The 20,671-nt window shown below is 34.6% G+C and overlaps 2 protein-coding genes across 2 annotated transcripts in view; both read right to left on the bottom strand.

Moving 5' to 3' along the window:
- The window catches only part of LOC136033973 (neither inactivation nor afterpotential protein C-like), a 203,825-nt gene extending 190,325 nt beyond the window's left edge, over positions 1-13,500 (bottom strand). The window contains exons 1-3 of the mRNA XM_065715002.1: positions 13,315-13,500; positions 6,031-6,209; positions 1,264-1,368 (exon numbers count right to left, since the gene is read on the bottom strand). Coding sequence (XP_065571074.1) covers positions 1,264-1,368; positions 6,031-6,209; positions 13,315-13,447 — 417 coding nt within the window. The 5' untranslated portion in view covers positions 13,448-13,500. The remainder of the gene's footprint in view (positions 1-1,263; positions 1,369-6,030; positions 6,210-13,314) is intronic.
- Positions 13,501-15,533: 2,033 nt separating this feature from the next.
- LOC136033972 (probable phospholipid-transporting ATPase IIB) overlaps positions 15,534-20,671 on the bottom strand; it is a 128,812-nt gene continuing 123,674 nt past the window's right edge. Inside the window, exon 20 of the mRNA XM_065715001.1 lies at positions 15,534-15,774. Coding sequence (XP_065571073.1) covers positions 15,641-15,774 — 134 coding nt within the window. The 3' untranslated portion in view covers positions 15,534-15,640. The remainder of the gene's footprint in view (positions 15,775-20,671) is intronic.

Here is a 20,671-nt window from a genome sequence, read left to right as displayed (position 1 = left end):
TATGCAGGGTATTTGATTTAGCTAAATATTTCCCTTAGCATTACCAGAAATTTTTATTTTGATATTCTCAGTCATTCCTGATTTTGATGACCTAGATTCAAATAGTGTCTTCTGATTTAGTTCATTATCTCCCCCCACCCCCAGCATACACTGAAAGTTTTAACTAAATATCTTTAGCCGTTCCAGAGACATTAGAGACCTGGCTTATGGACAAACTGTATATTTTGGTCCTTCTAGTTATCACTTTCAATATTCCTTGAAAATTTTAACTCAGTACCCTCACTTGTTCCTAAGATATTTCAGATCCTACCTTTGGACAACCTGGATGTATGATCTGTCTTTTGTTTTAGTTCAACATCCTGATCAGTATTCTCTGAAAAGTTCAACTTTATACCCTTACCCGTTTTTGACACACTGTGGATAAACCATTTTGATATCCTGAACATGCGCAGTACCTTTTGATTTAGTTCTATCCAAAATTCAGTTTCATTCTGTTCCAAAATCCCCCAAAATGTCCCCTGGGAGTTTCAACTGTTTCTGATATTTCAGACATGCCCTTTTCACTACTAGAATGCACATAATATCTTTTGGTTAAGTTCAACATGCCCCTTAAATTTCTTGAAAGTTTTAACTTAATACCCTTAGCTGTTCTTAATATATTGCAAATACCCCTTTCAAAAAACCTACATTAACATAATGTCATTTAATTTAGTTGAGCCTCCCCCTTAACGTTCTTTGAAAGTCTTACCTTAGTCTCCTTGGCTGTAACTGAGATACTGTACATACACCCTTTTGAAAACCTGGATACACAAAGTTTCTTTTGATATAGTTCGTTATCTCCTACAACAGTCCTTGAAAGTTTCAACCTAATATCCTTAGCTGTTTGTTAGATATTTCAGGTACACACTTTTGACAACCTTGATGCATATGGTAACTCCTGATTCAGTTCATCATTTCCCTCAACTAATTGCATCGTACAATATAATTGCCTTAATGGTTTTTCTTGAGAATTAATTCAATAGTTTTCTATTAGATTGGTCTAAAGAGCAGCCTCATACCCCCGAAATATCCCCTGAAAAATGTTAAGTTGTGTTCAAACTGTTCACACGACGATCTTTGAATAACGTCCCCTTTCTGGAAGACCATAAGGAATAATATGATTGACTTAGATAAATACTTCACTAATCTAAATCAGGGAAACTAAAGTACATTTTCACCGTAAAATTCCAGGTAAGCAATCTTTCTTTGTCTCTTTGTAATTACCTTGATAGTTTCTTTGAGAATATAGGCAATGTGACATTCTTTCATTTTCTTCCCCCTCTGATTCAAACTGCGAACAAGCTCTGAAACTGAGCCACCACCACACAGCTGAAATAGAAAAAAATATTGAGAACAAAAATTAAGCAATAGACCTACTAATATAAAAAAAAAATTATTAACTCACAATGTGACAAACTGTTTAAGCCATATTTTAGAATCTTTCCAATAAAAAATAAAAGGTAGACATACGCACACAAAAACAGGTTCTTTTAGAGTACAACCAAGCTTATTCCATATCTCCAACGAATCGATGACTGGGTGAAGAAGTGGATCATGGAAATCATTACCCAGAAAAGTCATATCCTCACTCTGGGTCCACAAAACTTTTCGTCCTCATACTCTCTTGGTTCTGCTGCACTCACTCTTAGTAAAGAAGAGAGATACCTAGGCATCTTAGTGGATTCTGAACTGAACTTCAGTAGCCACTATGAAGCTGCCGTCAAGAAGGCTTCCAAAGCTGCTGGTATGATCAGAAGAAACTTCTCGTGCGAGGACGATAAAATGCTTGCTACGCTCTATAAGTCCCTTGTCCACCCGATTCTTGAGTATGGACATTGTTCTGCAAGACCATACTACAACAAGGACATAGATGCTCTCGAAAATGTTCAGAGGAGGATAACTAAATTCTCTCCCAGGTCACGCTCCCTTCCCTACGAAGAGCGGCTTAGAAAGCTTGAAATCCCAACCCTCGCCTATAGATTCCATCGTGGTGATCTTATTGAAATGTACAAGCTCTGCAATGGAGCCTATGATAACATACCAGCCCAGAGAATCGTGCAGTTCAATAAAAATCATCTCCGAGGACATCAGTATAAAGTGAGTACGGAACGCTTTTACAAGGGCATAGGCCGATGAACTTTTGACAACCGAGTGGTTCAGCCTTGGAACAATTTACCAGAAAGAGTAATCTGCTCCACAAACCTTCTGACATTCAAGAAGAAAGTTGATGAATATTATTCAAGTGACATTTTCTGCTTGTGCAAATTTAGAAGAAATGCAAATTAAGATTTTTGTTTTGTAGAGGCTTAACGGCCTGCCATCAAATTTGCGAATATATTTATTTATTTGTTCGAAAATACTATATATGAGACAACTGACAAGGAAAAATTTGTAGATAAATGGGAGATAAAGAAAGAGAAAGAGAGAGGGGGAGGGCAAAGGTGAGAGGGAGAGTACAATAAAGTATAATAATGCATAGAGCCGTAACCTTTTTGATATTTTAACAGAAGAGAGGAATGATAGCTGTTTAAATGAAAATAAGCGTAAATTTTATTTATATACTATACAGAAACTATATAGCAGAGTTCAAAATGAACAAAATCCATAATATACCGAGGAGAGTGAAAATAAAGTCTGGTTGCATTAGTGAACCGAAAACATACGAAACAATGTATATCTTAAGAAACTAGGAAGAGCTAGAAATCCAATTCTTAATGGAAAAGAAATCCATATGCAGTTATGCAGCTCTTAGTTGCACCGAGAGTCAAGTCAAAAAAAGAAACGTGAGTGAAAAATCAGCCAAAAAAAAGTGCTAAAAGCATATGACACCGAATGGTTTAAGAAGGTGTACTACTACTACTACTACTACTAGCAACAACTCACCACAACACCAGGCCGCTTGAGGCCAAAACAGATACACACGTTCCTCCTCCATCCCAATCAATTTAAGGCTTCACACCCTCTTGGAAAGTTCCTATTTCCTTTAAGTCTTTCTATACGAAATCCTCCTAACCCAACCGTGGAAGACATGCTTTCTGTTTAGCCATAGACGGTTGACCGAAAAGAAAAATCTTTGGCAGTCTGTTATCCTTCATCCACAGAAAGTTTTCTGGCCGCCTCAATTTTTCTATCGTTATAGCCCTAGAAAGCAGGATTTAATTACACTTTTCGCACAGCCTATTGTTTAAAATACGGTCAGTCATTCGGGCACCCAAAACAATCCATAGGTAATTTCTCTGCAAAACATCTGGATCCGGATCAAGCAGCACCCATGGCTCAAAACCATACTTAAGCACTGTCATCACTTCAGCTTCCAATTTCCTAATCTTTATTTGCAGACATATCTTTCCATTCTTCCAAACTTCTTTCAGCAGTGAAAAAATCCCCTGAGCCTTGCTATTCTACTTTCAACATCTTCTTCATATATATATATATATATATATATATATATATATATATATATATATATATATATATATATATATATATATATATATATATATATATATATATATATATATATATATATATATATATATATGTATATATATATATATATATATATTGTAACTTCAACGGGAGCTACAATTCTAGATGAATCAGGGCACTGCAAAAAAAATCAACTGACTATTATAAGTTCTTTCCTTTGGAATTCCAGGTCTTCTTAAAAGTTAAAAATTTGACTAAAGTGATTTTGTTAAACCCAAAAATTGGCATCTTTATTCAGTATATGAATGATAATTTTGAAAAGCAAGGGATAAACTGAACGATCTAAAAGCCCGGGACTAGGTTTAGACAGAGGGCGGTATATTTTGTCACGTTCAAATGGCTAGTGACGTCACTACATTAATTCGGGTGAGCAAATCCCAGGAAAATTTCTTAAAATCTAAAAAGAGCTAAGAAGAACCTTCTGAGAATTTAAGAATAACATTTTTACCAGTTCATTAACAGGAAGTTTTAATCATTTTGAAAATTATTTTGCTACCAAGAAAAGCTATTTTTTCACACCAGATCCAATACAGAAGATAGCTAAATATTCAGTCATATCAATACATTTTGTCCACCTTGTAATGTGAGATCTTTCATAATTTTGACCTTCACTGTACCGAATTTCTGCTCTGCCGAAGCCAACTTCGACTGCTATCAGAATTTAGCTTAAATCTTTCTTATTTAGAGTAAAAACGTCAAAATCAAACTAGATAATAGTATTGATTTGATGATAATGATAAAATTCGCAGAATTAAATTATGTCTTTACTGCTTAAAGTAAACAATCTAAAGTACTGTATTCTAAAGCCAAATAGATTAAACAGGACAGAACCCGGGGAAAAAGACTTTAAACGTCAAACAATATCCGGATTTGATAGGAGTTACTTAATTATATACCTGAAATGCATATTAAAATTGTTTGTATTCTTTTACTTTTGTTCTGCATTTATTGGGAGGTTTCTTGTAGTTTTTTGGTGTTTTTTTGCCTATTTTTGGCTTTTAGGTTTTGCTTTCAGTTAGATGTCTGCATTTTGTAGGCTCTTCCCTGTTTTTCATTTTGTTTCTGTTACTTCGGACCTCATTACAGATTGTTGTCTAAATATTTACACCACCTAAATATTTACGGTATATTTTTCTTTCATGGCTTTCATAGACAAACTGGCTTTCATGGCTTTCTTCAGTTTCTAAGCTTCTATTTCTGATTTTTCGTTTAAAACTTAAATTCTAAGTTAATCTTCTCTAATCTTCAATTAACCAAAATTAATTTCCAGCTTAACTTTTCCCTTTCTTTAAGAAAACTCCATAAAAGTTATTGGGTGGTTGCATTAGGATGGTTTAAAATTGAGTTCGAAGTCTAAAAAAATGTATACCTTCCAAGGCAAACCACACTTGATCTGCATCGTAAATTTTCCCTTTCTTTAAGAAATCTTAAAAAAGTTTATTGAGTGGTTGCATTGGAATGGTTTAAAAATGAGTTCGAAGTCTAAAAAAAGTATAACCTCCAAGGTAGACCACAAGTAATCTGCATATTAAATATTCCCTTTCTTTAAGAAATCTTAAAAAAAGTTTATTAAGTGGTTGCATTGGGAATGTTTAAAATTGACTTCGAAGTCTGAAAAAAAGTATAGCCTAAAAGGCAAACTACAGTTGATATGCATCGTAAATTTTCCCTTTCTTTAGGAAATCTTAAAAAAAATTTATTGAGTTGCTGCATTTGGAAGGTTTAAAATTGAGTTCGAAGTCTAAAAAAAGTACAACCTCCAAGGTAGACCACAAGTAATCTGCATATTAAATATTCCCTTTCTTTAAGAAATCTTAAAAAAGTTTATTAAGTGGTTGCATTGGGAATGTTTAAAATTGACTTCGAAGTCTAAAAAAAGGTATAGCCTAAAAGGCAAACTACAGTTGATATGCATCGTAAATTTTCCCTTTCTTTAGGAAATCTTAAAAAAAATTTATTGAGTTGCTGCATTTGGATGGTTTAAAATTGAGTTCGAAGTCTAAAAAAAGTATAACCTCCAAGGCAAACAACATGTAATCTGCATCTTAAATTTTCCCTTTCTTTAAAAAAATCTTTAAAAAGTTTATTGAGTGTTTGCATTACTATTCCTACTAATACTGATATTAGCAACAGCTCACTGCAGAACAAAGGACGTTTAAAAATGAATATAAAGTACAAAAGAAAGCATGATCTCCGTGTCAAACCGCAGTTGATCTTCATCTCAAATATACCCTTTCTCTAAGAAAAATCCATAAAAAGTATTGGGTGGTTACATTAGGGTTGTTTAAAACTAAGATCGGAGCACAATGTAAGTATAACCTCCAAGGCAAACCGCAGTTAGTCTTCATCTTAGAATTTCCCTTTATTTAAGAAAGGTCCATAAAACGTGTGGTTGCATCAGGTGGTTGCATTACTACTACTACTACTTTTACAACTAACAACAGCTCACTTCAGCACTAGAATGGTTTAATAATGAATACAAAGCATAAAATAAAGCATAACCTCCAGGGCAAACCATAATTGATCTTCATCTGAAATTTTCCCCTTTTTTAAAAAAGCTCCGTAAAATGTAGGAAAATTTGGGTGGTTGCATAAGTCCTTAAGAATACGATATTCTTCTTCAGCCTCTGTAACATAGCCTCCAAGACGTTCCAAGATTTTGATTGCGACTTTTTTGTTACCTAAAAGGAAAAGAAATTTATAACTATTCTATCATAATATTAATCCCGGATATTTGCAACAAGTAAGTTTACAAGAATCGATTCGAAAAGAAGACAATAGTTTCAGAATTCTTTTAACCAGATTTTTTTTAATTTAAAGGACTTCATTTATCCATTTTTAAAATGTGGAAAGAAAATAGAATCGTTTTTGGGACACACTAGGTAAGCTTGCAAAAATTAATTTCAGAAAACAGCGTCAGTTTACGGATTTTTAAATTTTAAGCATTAGTTTTTATGGTCTAAGTCCAGAACTAGCTGTTGAGGAGGAAACATGTCAATAAAACAAAATAGCTTCCTTGTATGCAGAATAATTGCAGATTTCGACAACAACTCCACTATAATTTCCTCCAATCCCCCCCCCCCCCCCAGTATGCAAATAGATAGCTCAAAATATATATTTTCCATGTGTAATCTTGTTTCAATCCGTGTAACTGTCCAAACCAGAAATAGCATGGGAAATATACAATTTGGGCTACGGATTTGCACTTTTGGGGATTGGGAGTAAAGTAAAGCAGAGCTGCACTCAAAATGTGTAAACCAGAATTAACCTGTATATTATGAACTAAGAACTTTTTATTTAATCTTTCCTTCTCGGCAGCCCGAATTCTAGAGTTTTTATTTATTTTTATATTTTGTTTCCAGTTTTAATATGTGCGCTTAAATTTTGATTTGCGCGTTTTGTACTACTTTGACTTTACTAATGTCCGGTTCTCACTAAGATTGTACCTTCAGTACCAGTATCGTATAACCAGTGCTGTAACTAGTACCAGTATCGGTGCTCTTTGGATATGAACTGAGGATAGCAGCTTAGTAACTTCACCATCTGGGGGTAATTAGAGCTAGGATAGGAGTCTACTATCCTAGTGGATAGCTATCCCCTAAACTTCACTGAAAACAATCTTTACTTAAAGGAGTGTTTTTTTGTTTTTTTTTCTGAATTGCAGTAGCATCAATGACAACACAACTGAAAATAAAACATGTTTTGAGAATAGGCAAGGCTCACAAACACGAGTGTTGCTGCATATCTACTTTTCGCCCTCATTGAGCTTCTATAGATTGAATGTTATTTGCATTGCCTTCAAAACGATATACATTTTGAACAAAGTGGTTTTTATTAGTCAAAACATCAACAACAACAACAAAATAGAAAGAAAATTATCACAATAGCCAATATTACTGAAAAGAACTAATGAAAGTAGACTGATTGTTTAATATTTAGTGAATTTAATTCCGAAAATATCAGCAACTTTTTATTTATCAAGGCTGTAGAAGAAATAACGTTTAAAATATATTTTGTTTTCGGTAAAGTGCAGATGACGCTTTGGCCTTTAAAAGGCTTAGTGGACTGTTTGTTTTAAGTTTGGCTTTGATTATTGACTGCGATTTCTGTTCTTTTTGGGTCTCAATTATTCATTGACGGCAATTTCCGTTTGTTTTATTATTCTTGTCTTTGTTTAATATACAACTTTTATTACTACTACTACTACTAGCAAATCACTGCAGCATACAACCACCAAAGGCCAACACAGCTTTACACGCTCTTCCTCCGCCCTAATCTGTTCAAAGCCTCTCTTTTTACTTCTTCCAGAAAGTTCCGACTTCTTTTAAATCCTTTCTGATGACTGATTCCCATCCAATTTGGGGGAAAACTGCTTTTTGGTTTTAAAAATAAAGACTAATAAATAAAGATTATTTATCTAAACCTCAACTATTTAATTAAAACTATCATAAACAAACCAAAATTAAACAAACCCTAACCTATATACATGAAAAAAATACAAATAAATAAATAACTGAATTAAAAATAATAATTGATAAATAAAAATATAAAAAGAATAATGATAACAAATCTAGATTCCGTCACTCTTCAATAATCGAACCCCCCCCCCTCCCCTCCTCTCCATAAAATTACATCAGTTAGTCTTTAAATTCAAAGGTAGTCAAGGTACAATTGTGTTTGGGCCTCAAAAGTAAAACAATCGCCTTTATGAGTCGGACAAACATTTCGGGGAGATGAAACTCCCTAAATCCCCTGTATGCGGCCTTAGGCTGATACTTTTTGGTTGGCTCCAGGATATGGCCGAAAAGTACAATCTTTGGTCTTAGGGAATCTGTCATCCGTCACTCGCAAAACCTATCCTAACCATCTCAACCTTTCTCTCACTAAGGCCTTAGAAAGTGGGACAGATCCTTGTTGTTTGACACACGGTCATTGAAATGTTTAGCCAATACTATACGTAGCCAATGCCTCTGTAAAACGTTGAACAAATAGTCCTTTGTCTTCCGAAGGGTTCAAGGGAAATACAGTCCTTTTCTTCTCTTTAAAAAATATCTTTTTCGGAGACAGTTTTTAGAACCAATTTCTGTTCGTTTTTAATTTATATTATTTTTAAATTATTATTATTATTATTATACTATTATTATTATTATTATTATTATTATTATTATTATTATTATTATTATTATTATTATTATTATTATCATAAACTATTATTAATTTTTTGTTTTGTTCATTTCACAAACATTTATTGGTTTTCTGCTTAAGAATTAAGGTTTTGGTTTGCTACTTAAGTTTTAGACAACAATGCAACGGTTTTTAATACTATTTCTACTGTACTATTTTTTATCCATCTTATTATCTGTATGCTACTTGTACGTTATGTTATTGATAATACTATGTTTTCAATAGGTGTATTCTTCCTTTTTCTTTCTTTTTTGTTAAATTGCTATTGCTCCATTTTTGAACCCTTGTGTGTTTTTTTTGGGTAATAAAGACAGTGATCGATAAAGTAATACATGGAAGCCATATCAATCTTTACTTAGGCAGCACTTGTGCGCAGCCTATGATAAATATGTGCGCTGACTAACAGAGTAGTAGTTTGTAGCCATCAAAACGTAAAAAATGTAGATAACTCTTGAACTAATTAACTAGGGAACTCAATAGGATTCTTTGTAAGACTTCTATGGTAACTTCTATAGACAAACTATCCCAGTCCCACCCGCTTGATAAAAACTACTTGTAAAAACATAAACTCTGTGGATTCCTTGCCTGTTATATCTTTCAAAGCATCGTTAACCGTTACTACTGACATAAAAAAAGAACTAAATGAAGTGGAACCTAAAAACTCCTGTAAATGAAAGATAACAGAAGCGTATTATACTTTATTGTTGTTGTGAAACCATCAATTGAAATAAATAATAAAATAAATATAATTAAATAAATTTAAAATAAAAATAAATAATAAGTAAAATTTCTACTCAAGTATACAGATTCGGTTCCCGGGGCTGAACACAAAAAAAGACACTAGAATTGAAACAATTTCTTTTGCATCCAAGGCGCAAAATACCCATAAATACACCAAATACCAACCCATCAGTCCTTTAAAATCTCCCCCCTTAAAATATCATAAATTGAATATTTTCTATTTTTTTTTCCTCGAGTGAAACAAATTGCAAGAAATGAGCCAAGATTTTTTTTTTCCCTTATGTCAACTATTCCAAGCTGTCCCCTCCCCCTATGAACAAATTGGAATTAGAGAAATATAAAGAAACCTATTTTGACGATATCTTTGCTCTAAAACAAGGGAAAAAAAGTGTATCTAATAGCCATCCATGAAGACGAGAAAGCATTTTAATCGAGGACACAGCAAGTGATAAATTACCCAGATTCGTATATTAAAGGAAGTTCTAAGGTTACATTTTCAGATACCTTCTAGGATTCATTGGGGTTGAATTACTCCTCAAATTGGACTATCTGAGTAGAACAAAATCACTTTATTCTAAAATGTGAGTGTTGTCAAATGCTACCAAAATTTCGCTTAAATATCTCTGTTCTATTATTAAAAAAAAACTTCAAGTACAATTACTAGGCCATGATTGTCTCACGTAACCAGGTTCGGCTGGACCAGAAATTGAAGATAACGCTATCTTTAATGATCGCAGAAACCACTTTGAATGATTTCTTACTCCTAAATAAGGCAATAGAATTGCTTCTAATCTACCCAACAGCACTAATTTGTTGTTCATTGTTCATTGTTCATTTGTTCATTAAAGATAGATAACGCTATCTTTAATGATCGCAGAAACCACTTTGAATGATTTCTTACTCCTAAATAAGGCAATAGAATTGCTTCTAATCTACCCAACAGCACTAATTTGTTGTACGTTACATATGTTAAGTTTCTTCCATTTGTACCTTAGTTTTTTTTTTATTCGTAATTTCGTCTGTTATCTGGACCTTACTAACCACTTTGCCATCCTACACGACGATGCCGAAGAATTACAAGTCATCTTGATGCACCGGCACCAAGACAGAGAGAAAATATAGTAATTTCAAACACCGCATGAAGGAAGCCGAAGCAAACATCCTCGAAGTAGTAAAAAGAAAAGCCAAAAAATGCATATACGAGAAAACACTAAAACACTCCGAAAAAAAGAGATACGACAGGCTAAAATGCTGCTACATTTAAATCCGTGCGCCAGGACTGCCACAAATCTGCTAGGGTTGACAGAAAGGCTTAATTTGACCCACAAGATGGAGAAAGCTGCATCTTGAAATGATACAAGGAAATTTTACCAGATTTTTGGAGAATATACCAAAAAGAAGAAGCAATATTGCTTTTTTTGCTAAAGGCTAAGAACGGGAAATTGCTTGCAAGTAGGGAGGAACGTATCAAAAGGTGGTAGCACGCTTCCAAGCTGTGTGTGGACCGGGAGTTACTAGTGGCAGAAACCAATACTCCACAGCCTGGCTCAATGCACCGGAAAAACATTCTTATGGAAATGTCCGTACCGACCAACCAACTATGGAGAAAGTAGTCCAGTCAATCAAACTACTTAAAAACAACACTTTTCCTAAAGTCCAAAAATATATGGTGTACCTGCTAAGCTGCTGAAAGCGCTACCCCATTCAGCAACAGCTGAGCTCCACAATCTTGTTATGGATGTAACAAGGTTAAGGACAATGAATACATTCCCGATAATTAAAAGACACCGATAATTGTCCCTATTCTAAAAAAATAGACCAATGGAAATTAAAAACTATTGAAGCATATCCTTCATCCAGATTGCTGCGAAGATATTCGCAATCACACTTTTCAATAGGTTCTAAGACACCAGAAACTCCCAAACAGAACCCGGTCAAGCAATGTAAGATCTCTGTAAGATCTGTAACCTTTGACATACCTTAGAAGATGTTTTTAAACATCAGCTGGAGCCAATCCAAATTTTCGTTGATTTCATCAAAGCATTCAATTTGGTCTGTCAGGGCACCATATTATTCGCAATTAAAATTGCTAAGCTATAATTAGCAATTAATTAGCAATATAATCAGCAATTATAATTAGCATTTAAAGAGGAAAACGTCCCTGAAAAGATCACCAGGCTGTTAAAGGGTTACTACGATGAACCTAAAGCCAAAGTCAGAGTCGATGGTAAGCTTTCAAATTTGGTACCAACTAAGAAGGGTGTACGTTAAGGCTGCTTCCTCTCCTCGATCTTATTCAACTTCATTATCGCTTGGACTCTCAGAACATATAAGCAAAAAATGCCTCAAATGTCTTCTGCTACCAGTGTGTGACAAGAAAGCTTGAGGAAAAAAGAGAATGTGGCTCGTGAAAGGCAAGTCCGACCTTCAACTTATTGATGGCTTTCAAAAATTTTGGGCAAAGCTGGCATCGTCACTAGCTTGACATCACGAAGCTTGTCATCCTTCATAATATTATAGATGGAATTTAAAAATATAATTCCTAAGATGTCCCATGATTTGAGCATGAAAGTGATTCAGAATTTCCTAATAATTTAATGAGCTTAAAATCCCTTTAAAATCAATAAGAATACTATTTAATAAATTATAGAAATAACTGCTTATATGTTCTCAGAGCATATAAGCAAAAAATGCCTAAAATACCTTCTGCTGCCAGTGTGTAACAAGAGAGCAGAAGGAGAGAAGAGAATGTGGCTCGACCTTCAACTTATTGATGGCTTTCAAAAATTTTGGGGAAGCTGGCATTGTCACCGGCTTGACATCATGAAGCCTGTCATTCTCCAGAATATTATAGATAAAATTGAAAAATATAATTCGTATGACATTCCATGATTTGAGCACAAAAGTGATCCAGAATTTTCTAATAATTTAATGAGCTTAATATCACTTTAAAATCAATAAGAATACTATTTAATCAATTATAAAAATAAATAATAAAATATAATAATAAACAATTAATGATTTCATACGGATGCTTTTCTTGAGATTCATTCTTGCAACTTAGTAAATTTTACACCTTTGTAAATTTGCCTTTTTGCCTTTAAGCATAGAAAAATATAAATACAAAATAAAAAATTAAGAAAAAACTAAACCGCCTAGAGTATGCAAAAAAAAAAAAAAAAAAAAAACCTTCTCAAATGCACTTGTACCGTATTATTATGCGTCAGTGCTTAACAAGTTCAAATCCAGTGTCTCCTTTATCTTTATTTTGTAAGTATAAACGCCATTTAATAGGAATTCACTCTTCACTGTGACAATTTGTACCAATAAAATAATTCTAATTCTAACCATAACTTATGCATATAAACAAAACAAAAACCTTGATAAATTAGTTATAAAAACTTTTTTCTATTCAGTAGCAAAAAAGCTTCTTAAAAATTATTTGGAAAGGTCACGGTTGCGGCAAGTGCTGCAGCCTAGTAAAGAACGAACTCCAACCTTTACTAACCGAAAATCCAAAAACCCGTTTACAAAAACAAAAAGTCAAGCGAGGAATCACCATCTGAAGCTGGTTCAAGAAATAGTAATCATTGTTTCGATAAACTTAATGGTAAGAGTTTATTGCGAAAACAAATTTATGAGTATTCCAGAATATTATACAGAAGTTGGAGGCATTAAGAGAAAAAAATCCCCTGGTTGGAAATTATTGTTGCGGTATCTCAGTTTATTTTTCTGCTTTTGGCATTTGTTTTCTAATCTTATTTTTAGCATCGAATTTTTAGCATTAAATTATGCGTACAAGATGTGAAATCAAATTCAGGAATAGAAATATATTTATGGCACAATGTTACAAGATCTTACCGTTCTGTCTATCTATTCCTTCATAAACTTCTCCGTACGTTCCAACTCCAATAACAACTCCAAGTTCAAATCTAGGGGTTGGGTCTTCAAGATTTGCGAAATCCAAATATCGGCTTTTTCCCCTATAGGTCATCTTTGAAGAAGATTTAGCAAGACTATCCAAATTCAACACGAAGACTGTAGTCCATCCCTTCGATTTTGTCTGACCGTAAATTAGATTAACATTTTGAAGTTATTTGTATGGCTTTGTGTTCTATTAGCTCGGCTTAATACATTATTCAGTAAAGAAGGAAATTTATTATCGATTTTTCTATTGCTTCCTTAAAATAGTGAACATCGGAATTTTTTCCTGAATATCGAGATCACAAAAAAAACTCAGATTTTGTAGAAGAGCCCAAATGGGAAAATCCAACATCTTCTAAGAATTTTTCCCTAAAAATATCGCAAAATTTATCCAATTTTAGGGAAAAAATTAACATTTAAAAAATACTTTCCTAAAAACATTGACATTATTTCTTTTGAATACAGCGAAAAATGGCTGATTCTGTGGCTAAAAGAGCAAAAAAAATGTCTTAAAATTACTTTGTTAAAATATGAACATCAACTTTATTGCCTATGTATATGACAAAATCGAGCATTTTCTGTAATGGCAAAAAAAAGAAAAAAAAGAAAGAAAAGAATAAATATTTAAACACACAGATGCTACAGTTACACATCAACGTCCTTCAGTTTGGTTACTAAATTATGGAAAAGATAGCCAGGAAGCAGGCACGTGAAAGAGGATTTTTTTTTTCGTGGGGATCTGGGTATATTTTACATGAGGGGATAGGAAAACTGTAAAAAAAGGATGAAAATTATTTGAAAATACGGAAAATTATAAGAAAACCTGTTAATACCTTGACGTTTTAAGGACCAGGCAGAGAGGATACCCCACGCTAATCCCTGCACGCACAACTACTAGGGAGAACTATCTTGGTTTGCTAAGCGTGTTCCATAGTTATAATGGAAACAATCTCGAGTCTTCCTTTTTTTCCATTATTAAATATTTTATTATCTTTTATGGAGGGGGGAGGGAGCACGTTCAAAGTAAAATCTTTGGTGAGGCATCCATGCTATTTGAATTAACCGCATGAAAATAACCTAAAATTAAGGTGAATAAAACCCAAAATTTATACTTAATGGCTTATGAACAGATCCGTTTTCACTTTTAAAAAAAAGAAGAAGAGAGCCGCCAGCTAAACATAATCACACATAAACACAAACACTAACACACAATAAACACAAACACTATCCTTAAAGGAAGTCCTTGCCTATAACACTTCTATTGGAACGAATAAAAAACAGAAACAACACTAACGTGCAGTGCTTAGAGCCATAATTCTCAGTAGGTTTCCCAAAAAACTAAAAGAAAATTAAAAAAAAAGTTTTTAATAATTAACAGGTCTCTTAAAAATCAGCCATCGATATAATGTATATACAGGAACAAATGCAACCTACCCCCCTCCTTTAGGCATTTGACTGCACTAGACGGTAGGCTAGTGCATGTTTTCTGGTGGGCATGCTGGGAGGGGATCAAAGCCCTGAAAAGTACACTTATAGTTCAAATTTTAAACTATACCGTGAACGGCCTTTAAGACCAATTTGGAGGGTGGGGGTTTAATCCCTGACCTCCCTTCATTTAGAAGGTCAAATTTAGGTTTACCTGCATTGTGGCCTCAGGGGGGATGAAAGTTCCCCTATTTTGGGGAAATGCTCGGTTTTGGCGAAAAATGGTAGTTGCTACATACCGAAGCATGATAATAAATAGCTTCGCGGTATCAAAAAGAGCGTTCGTTGGAGGGCGGTATGCTCCCTCATATTGAAGAAAATTCTACTTTGTAGTGCAAATTGAATCCTGCGACCATCCACAACTGCAAAAATGCCAAAACAGTGAAAAATATGTTACACATTGATGAAACTTAAAATAAAAATCAGAACATTTGAGGTTTTTGCTTTTGTCTGTAAAGATTTCTAGGTAACAAACGCGTATCTCAAAATCGTTCAAAAAGCTTATGGAGACTTTGCTTTCCAAGGGACGACACTACAGAGACACAGATTCAGCAGATTCGGGCCAATCTTCGGGCCATTTGCTTGTTTTGTTTTGTTATTTATATTAATAAACCCATCTTTCTCTAAAAAAAAAGAAGCCCTTTCAATTTAAATAAAGTTTAAAATAACAATAAAAGTTCTGAAGATTTTTATTAAGCGACGACATTACAAACAATTTCATTGAAATACGTAAACAGAACATGCAACAGAAAGGCAGAAGGAAAAAAAAAAACTATGATTACGCTAATTTAGTATAGCTAGGGGGTGCAAACTTCGAATGAAGAAACTTCAAAACGTAGAGAGGAACGCAACTTAGAAGGGTTATGACAGTTACCTTCCATAAAAACGCTGACGACTGAATGAAGTTAATATCTAAAAAGTAAAAAAAATATTAAAATCTATAACCAAAATAACAAGAGCTAAGAGCTCATATGGCACTTGTGACGAGGCAAGAAGACCTAAGAGCCAAGAGCTCATATGGTATGAGCTCTAACAAATTCTATGAATCAATAGATTGATTTAAAACGAAAATAAGAGGCTTAATGCCGGTCAGGATTTAAAATAAGAGCTCTGAGTCACGATGTCCTTCTAAACATCAAAATTCATTAAGATCCGATCACCCACTCGTAAGTTATAATTACCTAATTTTTTCTAATTTTTCCTCTCTCTTTAGCCCCCCAGATGGTCGAATCTTGGAAAACGACTTTATCAAGTCAATTTGTGCAGGTCCCTGACACGCCTACCGATTTTCATCGTCCTAGCACGTCCAGAAGCACCTGACTCGCCAAATCACTGAACCCCTGCCCCCAACTTCCCCAAAGAGAGCGAATTCAGTACGGTTCCGTCAATCACGTATCAAGGACATTTGCTTATTCTATCCACCAGGCTTCATCCCGATTCCTCTACTCCAATTGTTTTCCAAGATGTCCCCCACCAACTCCCCCCAATGTCAAAGATCTGGTCGGGATTTGAAATAAGAGCTCTGAGACATGAATTCCTTCTAAATATCAAATTTCATTAACATCCGATCACCTATTCGTAAGATAAAAATACCCAATTTTCCCGTTTTCGAAGAATTCCGGTTTCCCCCTCCAACTCCCCCCAATGTCACAGGATCTGATCGGAATTTAAAATTAGAGCTTTAAAGCACAAGATCCTTCTAAATATCAAATTTCATTAAGATGTGGTCACCCTTTCGTAAGTTAAAAATACCTCAATTTTCAAAATTACCCCCCCCCCCAACTCCACCAAAGAGAGCAGATCCGGTCCGGTTATGTCAGTCACGTATCTTATACACGTTTTTATTCTTCCCATCCAGTTTCATTCTGATCTCACCGCTTTAAGTATTTTTTAAGATTTCCAGTCCCCCCGATTGCCCCCCCCCCCAATTACGCTGGATCCGGTTGAGATTTAAAATAAGAAATCTGAGTTACGAGGTCCTTCTAAATATGAAGTTTAATGAAGATCCGATCACTTGTTCGGAAGTTAAAAATACGTCATTTTTTCTAATTTTTCAGAATTAACCCCCCCCCCCCCCCAATAGAGCGGATCCGTTCCAATTATGTAAATCACGTATCTAAGACTTCTGCTTATTTTCCCCACAAAATTTCATCCCGATCCTTCCAATCTAAGCGTTTTCCATGATTTTAGGTTCCCCCACCCCAAACTCCCCCCAATGTCACCAGATCCGGTTGGGATTTAAAATAAGAGCTTTGAGACACGATATCCTTCTAAATATCAAATTTCATTGATATCCGATCACCCGTTCGTAAGTTAAAAATACCTCATTTTTTTCTAATTTTTCAGAATTACCCCCCCCCCCCAACTACCCCAAAGAGAGCAGATCCGTTCCGGTTATGTCAATCATGTATCTAGGACTTGTGCTTATTTTTCCCACCAAGTTTCATCCCAACCCTCCACTCTTAAGTGTTTTCCAAGTTTTAGGTTTCCCCCTCCCAACTCCCCCCAATGTCACCAGATCCGATCGGGATTTAGAACAAGAGCTCTGAGAAACGATATCCTTCTAAATATCAAATTTCATTGAGATCCGATCGCCTGTTCGTAAGTTAAAAATACCTCAGTTTTTCTAATTTTTCAGAATTACCCCCCCCCCCCAACTACCCCAAAGTCATCGGATCCGTTCCGGTTATGTCAATAATGTATCTAGGACTTGTGCTTATTTTCCCCACGAAGTTTCATCCCGATCCATCCACTCTAAGTGTTTTCCAAGTTTTACCTTTCCCCCTCCCAACTCCCCCCCTCAATTTCACAAGATCCGGTCGGAATTTAAAGTAAAAGCTCTGAGAAACGATATCCTTCTAAATATCAAGTTTCATTGATATCCGATCACCCGTTCGTAAGTTAAAAATACCGCATTTTTCTAATTTTCAGAATTAACCCCCCCCCCCTAACTACCCCAAAGAGAGCGGATCCATTCCGGTTATTTCAATCATGTATCTAGGACGTGTGCTTATTTTTCCCACTAAGTTTCATCCCGATCCCTCCACTCTAAGTGTTTTCCAAGATTTTAGGTTTCCCCCCTCCCAACTCCCCCTCAATGTCACCAGATCCAGTCGGAATTTAAAATAACAGCTCTGAGACACGATATCCTTCCAAACATCAAATTTCATTAAGATCTGATCAACCATTCGTCAATTAAAAATACTTCAATTTTTCTATTTTTTCCGAATTAACGGGCCCCCACTACCCCCCCCCCCAGATGGTCAAATCGGGAAAACGACTATTTCTAATTTAATCTGGTCCAGTCTCTGATACGCCTGCCAAATTTCATCGTCCTAGCTTACCTGGAAGTGCCTAAAGTAGCAAAACCGGGACCGACAGACCGACAGAATTAGCGATTGCTATATGTCACTTGGTTAATATCAAGTGCCATAAAAACGATCATACCAAAAGAATTAGGCACTAGATTTTCTGCTTTAACTATACTATCGCTCGACTAGTTATGTTAACTATTGGAGGATGTTTCAATATATTACAAGGTATATCTTCGAAACCTATCCTTGATTTCATGATGGGATTTGGTGGCAAATCCCATACTGTCCCTCTTACGTAATAAATAGAACTTCTTTCATGTAGAATTTACAATTATATTTACAATAGACTAAAAAAGTATAACCAATTTTATTCATATATTAGAATGTTTATAAAATTTCACAAATTATAGAAAAGCTTTTAATTCATGAATGGATGAATTAAATCAAGGTTTTAATTCATTCAATAGGAAGAAACGAAACGGATTAACACTTAGTTTTCTATAAAGGTCTTTTCATCTTGCAAATGTTTTCCATTGTTTATAGTTCCTTTTAGTTTCCAAGGAATTAAATCTATTTTCTTCATTATGAACGAGCAAGTTAGTAAATTTTATTAGCATATGCTGGTACCTGAACACCACAACCATTAGCTTTAACTAACTGGGCACCATAGTTTGAGATATTTATCTGGGTTTTGGGTATTCTGTCTTGAGCTTGGGATCTTGGGGAAAAGTATATAAAATAAATATCACTTCGAAAAGTATATTAAGTAAATATAATAATATTATTTAATAACTTGAGTTTTTTTAACCTTCAGATTTTTATCACGTAAAAATCCGCAAAGAGACGCACACAGAGTGGAATAGGATAGAATATAATTTAAATTTATTTCACAGCATGGTTGCCGAACTTGAATTTTGCGTCAAAAATAGTACTAGTACACATAAACCATTTGACCTTTGTACTAGATACATAAATAAAATGAGTTAGAACTTAATTTAAATTTAAAGAGAAAAAAATAGATACAAATAAAATTAATGACTAATTTTCTTGGCTATTGTACAATTCAACAAAACTTGGAAGAAAACTCTTGCGATATCTTTCGTGTTTAGCAGAAATGGGAGTCAATTTTGGAACTTATCTGGATTTTATAGTGGAAGGTTTGTTGCGAGCGGGAAGGTAGGGTTCGGGGATGATGGAGCGTAATCAGGAAAGAGACAGGGTCTTGGTACCGAAACGAAGGCACAGGAGGTTCCTTCTCTCGGCCAACGTGGTGAGCTTGAATTTACCTAGTAGATAATGATATGGAACCTTCGCTTCACCATTTATGATTCTAAGTGCTCGTTTTTGGAAACTTTCAATCTTATAGATATGCTCTGGAGAAAGACCGACATGCCACACTGGAAAAGCATTCTCCAGTATTGGCCGAATAAAAGAACAATAAAGTTGGTGAAAATCCTTAGAGGCTTGTTTGATGATGTTCCATAGCCATCCCATTTCAAGTCAGCAGTAATTGTCACCCAAAGTGGTTTAATGCATGTGACAGAGAATATGGGAGGGATTCGGTTTGTGAAAGAAGAGGTGATTTTAGAAAATTAACTGTCATAATTGACTTTTTATTAGTGTTAACATTCATCTTCGACAAGGAAGCTCCCTGTGTGACATCGTCAAGTAATGTCATAATTGCGCTTTAAATATTTCCTCGACAAACCTCAAGTACAGACAGGTCGTCCACATGCTTCCAACGATCTTTTGTGGTCAGGCATGAGGCTATTAATCATTATAAGAAATAAAATGGGGCCCATCAAAGTTTCCCGGGGGACCCCACAAGAAGTAGGAAGGGGATCGGAATAAAAATTTCTACATTTAAGCACTTGAAAACGACTTGTTAAAAAGAAGGTAACAATTTTAACTAGAAAAGGACTCACTTGAAACTCCGTCAGAAGTTTATTTACACGGATATTGTGTTCAATTAGGTCAAACGCTTTCTGGAGATCAATTAATAAAAGATTCAACCAAGTATCAGGGTTTTCAAGGTTTTTTAAGGATGCTGTCAAGAAAAAAACAAGGTAGTGTGAAGTATCTATCTCCTTCGGGTTTCGAAGCTAATACCTGTCAAAAAATTCAAGAACATCTGTCTTTAACAAATTAGCTAAGGAACCTTCATACATTTAAAAAAAACGGGGTGAAAGTGATTGGTCGTACATCAGTGAACTCATTCACGCCTCCCTTCTTTTGGATTGGAGTAACATATCCCAGCTTCCAGCACGACAAGTAAAATCCGGAATTAAAATATCATTAAAATCATTTATAATCATTAAAATAAATTATTATAATCATTATAATCATTATTATTATATAATTATAATCATTATAATCATTAAAATACTAACAAAGGATGTTGCTGGTTTACCAGGGAATGCTTTTATTAGATCGACTGGGATATCGATTGGACATATACTAGTTTTTTTTTCAAGTTCTGTATTTTTTATATTATT

This window comes from Artemia franciscana, chromosome 12 (genome assembly GCF_032884065.1).
Source record: "Artemia franciscana chromosome 12, ASM3288406v1, whole genome shotgun sequence".
NCBI lineage: Eukaryota > Metazoa > Arthropoda > Branchiopoda > Anostraca > Artemiidae > Artemia > Artemia franciscana.
The sequence above is the reverse complement of the archived record's forward strand: the minus strand, read 5'-3'. Positions and strand labels throughout refer to the sequence as shown.